Below are 3,463 nucleotides of genomic sequence, written 5' to 3'. Positions count from 1 at the left end.
TATTTTTTATATATCCATTGCCATTTATATGCAGAAACATTAAAACCGCACCTTAACTTGGGTTGATGCTTACAAGAAAGTTATCAATCCAAATGTTTCAAGTGGTGAAGTTAAAGTCATTCCTTCGACAATAATACAGAGACCATGACTAGTTGGTTGACAATTATGGGTTATTTTTAAAGATGACGACGGATTTGTTCCAATGGTTTTAACCGCAATCTCGACCTTTTGAAATTCAGTGAAAATATTAGGTCAACACCAAATCATCATTTGTATTTTTGCTGGTCTCTGAACTCTACTAGGACTTTGAAAACATTAGTTTATATAATAAGTGTATATAAGTATATGCATAATAAATATTTAAACAGCAGATTATGTCTATTTTGCATTTTTGTAACAAGGTTAACACAACAATCAATAAAATTGTAAAATGTTCTATTTCATAATAACAAGTACTGAGTATTCAACTTTTTGATGATCGGTCAGTTTCTTTGTCGTTTTCGGATGTTAAGCTATCTCTTTTCTGATTTGTTCCCTTTTCGTTAGATAAGCGTTTCGTTTTTGCTACAACTGCATACACATTACTCGTTGAGGCTTGGTCTTTACTTTTATCAACGTTCGATTTGTTTGGTTTGCTGACAACAGCATATTCACACCCATTTTCACCAGGTGCTGCAACATGCTTCACCCTTTTCTTATCTGGGACAGAGTACACATCATCTTTAATGGTCACATTTTGTTTTGGCTTTGACGCAATGATTGGTTTATCATTTTTTGACCTGTTCAAATTCGACTTTGATGGTGTCCGTTTTTTCAGTTCAATTGAACTATAATCTCCAGTTGATTCTTCGACTGATGGTATTTCATCCAAATCTACAGTACTGTAATTACCATCGATATCAACTGATATCCTGTGTGTATTTTGCCAATTGTCGTTGGTTTGCAATGGAGTGGAATCAGCCGGAATATATAGGACATTTTCACGCAAACCATAATCATCGTTATCATTATTAACTGCCAGACCTTCTTTAGATGCTGGTTTGGATGCTGATTTTGAGTGGTTACTAAAATGAAATGGGGAAAAGTTGAGGCTTTTGTTTTTTATATGATTTACTTGTTTGAAATCTTTGCTTTTTTTTCTTCAATATTTTATTTGTTTGATTTTTGATAAGATACTACTATCATTCACAAGCGAAAAGATATATAAAAACAAATTTTACTTAAAAATACTTAATCTGAAAACTTCTTCACTATACACAGCTACATTTTACTAGTGAATTTAACGTATTTTAATTGATTAACGTGAAATTCATGTGACCTTCACGTAAACAGAATTTGCGTGTGTAACAAGTAATTGAAATATTTTCTTAGTATTTCGGTTGAAGTCACCCGGACATCTGTATTCACTCGATGGTTGATTAGTTTGACCCTCTATTAAGTGTCTTAACTTTTTTAAATTTCATAGTGGGTGATGTGGAAATATTTTATTGTACGGAAAGCTGTATTTGAATATATTTCTCTCAAGATTTTTGCCCAATTAGTAGACTAAATTTAATGTTCTTTTAAATTAAATCCTAAATACTATTTGCGCAGTCATCAACCATGATATTATTAGCTTGTTTTGGTTTTGTTTTGCAGATAGAAGTCAAATAAAATACTATAGTCTTCTGTATCAGAATCTTGCATACCGTCTATAGATATAGATCACAGCAATAACAACTATGATGATGACAAGTCCTCCGACCGATGCACCTACTCCTAAGACTGTTGTGTCATCATTATCTAAAAGAGTTTTAAATCAAATTAAATCAAAATCATCTATACCCGTTCTGTAATTTTAAATTGAACAAAACATGAATTTAAAAAAAGAAGAATAAAATACATATCAGGAAAGTAAAGTGAAAAACGTATTTTAGGAATCTGGTTGAAGACATCACATGTATAAAACCGGAGTGAAATCGGATGAAAACTCGTACCGTGTAAACGCATTATAAGCGAAAATTACAACATCTATTTTGAAACGTAATATGCGACACCCGCTCAGTAACATCTCGTAATCAGTTTCGTATAGATGAAATGTATACGTGGTAACCAAGGCCAATCTTTAGTTAATGGCTCTCGCTCAAGTTTTCTTTTTCATCGAACATGAGAACAGTACTTATAAACTGTAATAAATAATAAACTATTCAAATAAAACCTAGTGTTGGTGTTGATATTCTCAACAGTCTAAAACGTTAGAAAGAAGAATTGATTTATTTTTTGTAACATATAAACTTGTTAATCACTATCATAACATTAGTAACCTGTATCATCTGGTTTATTTTTTGGGTTTGTAGTTACAGAACCATCAGTACTTGTGGAAATTGCAATTTCTGTTATTTTTGTTGTTTCCGTAATTGTTGTCGACGGTACCGTTGTTGTTGTTATTGTTGTTGGTACAGTTGTTGGTAAGGTTGTTGTTATTGACATTGTTTTTGCTGTTGTTATTGTCATGGTCGTCGTTGGAATAGTTGTCTGAGTCATTTTTGTTGTTTTTTCTGCTGATTGTGTTGTGTTAACTGTAATGGTGCTGCCAATGCCACATTTTAGCTCCAGTTGGTTTCCCGATTGATCAGAGACTACTGTGGAAAAAAAATACATCATTGTTATCACAATAAACACAAACAACTTTGTTATATTATAGCCTGACAAAATCATAAATCGTGATAAAAAAAGGTAACAGTAGTATACCACTGTTCGGTAGTCATATTCCGATTGAGACAAAACAAATCCGGGTAGCAAAGAATAACCGAAAGAAACACATTAACCTAAAGAGAGAAAAACAACGAAACATCAGAAACACTGAAGTGAACAACACAAACGACAATGCAACACAAATAGAAACATACTATATTATAACAAGTAATATTTCTTTTCCAGTTAACATTACATACAGTCTGCAGTTTTTAAAACATTTTTAAGATTAAAACTATCCTAGATTTTTACCAAACTTGGACAGAAGCTTCTGAAAATCAAAAGATAGTATCGAGAGGAATATTTTTAATGATTTTTGTCATCATAAGGAGAAAAACTTAGTCCATTTACATATATGACATGTCTCTGTTTTAAATATCCCGTCATTGTGTTATTGTACTATCTATGGTAAATTTGTGTATTATTTTTACTAATATGCTTGGTCTGTATTACATTTTGGGCTTCTTTGTTACATGTTTGTATGTATTCTTAGTCATTAGGATTATTGCACAATGTGGACAACTGTATTATTGAAGTTTTCACCTAGTATGTCTGTTTGTTTTGTTTTGTTTTGTTTATGCATCGTTGTCAATATAGTGGAATTTGATGCGGCTGTACGTCTTACAAATGAGAGGTTCAGCTAGCTATACAACCAGGTTCAATCCAACATTTTTTTTACATGAGAAAATGCTTATGGTTTTTGTTTTCGTTGTTTTGTTTAATGATGTTA

General features: G+C 31.8%; 1 protein-coding gene across 1 annotated transcript; it reads right to left on the bottom strand.

Annotated features, from left to right (window-relative positions):
* Positions 1 to 398: 398 nt before the first annotated feature.
* On the bottom strand, positions 399 to 2,613 carry LOC134686604 (transmembrane channel-like protein). The gene is made up of 3 exons (XM_063546277.1): positions 2,304 to 2,613; positions 1,689 to 1,782; positions 399 to 1,064 (listed from the first exon to the last, which is right to left on the bottom strand). The coding sequence occupies exons 1-3, from the start codon at positions 2,521 to 2,523 to the stop codon at positions 464 to 466; spliced, it is 915 nt and encodes a 304-aa protein (XP_063402347.1). The 5' UTR covers positions 2,524 to 2,613; the 3' UTR covers positions 399 to 463.
* Between the last annotated feature and the right edge of the window lie 850 nt (positions 2,614 to 3,463).

This window comes from Mytilus trossulus, chromosome 10, assembly GCF_036588685.1.
Source record: "Mytilus trossulus isolate FHL-02 chromosome 10, PNRI_Mtr1.1.1.hap1, whole genome shotgun sequence".
NCBI classification, from domain to species: Eukaryota; Metazoa; Mollusca; class Bivalvia; order Mytilida; family Mytilidae; genus Mytilus; species Mytilus trossulus.
This window is presented reverse-complemented; position numbering and strand designations above follow the sequence as displayed.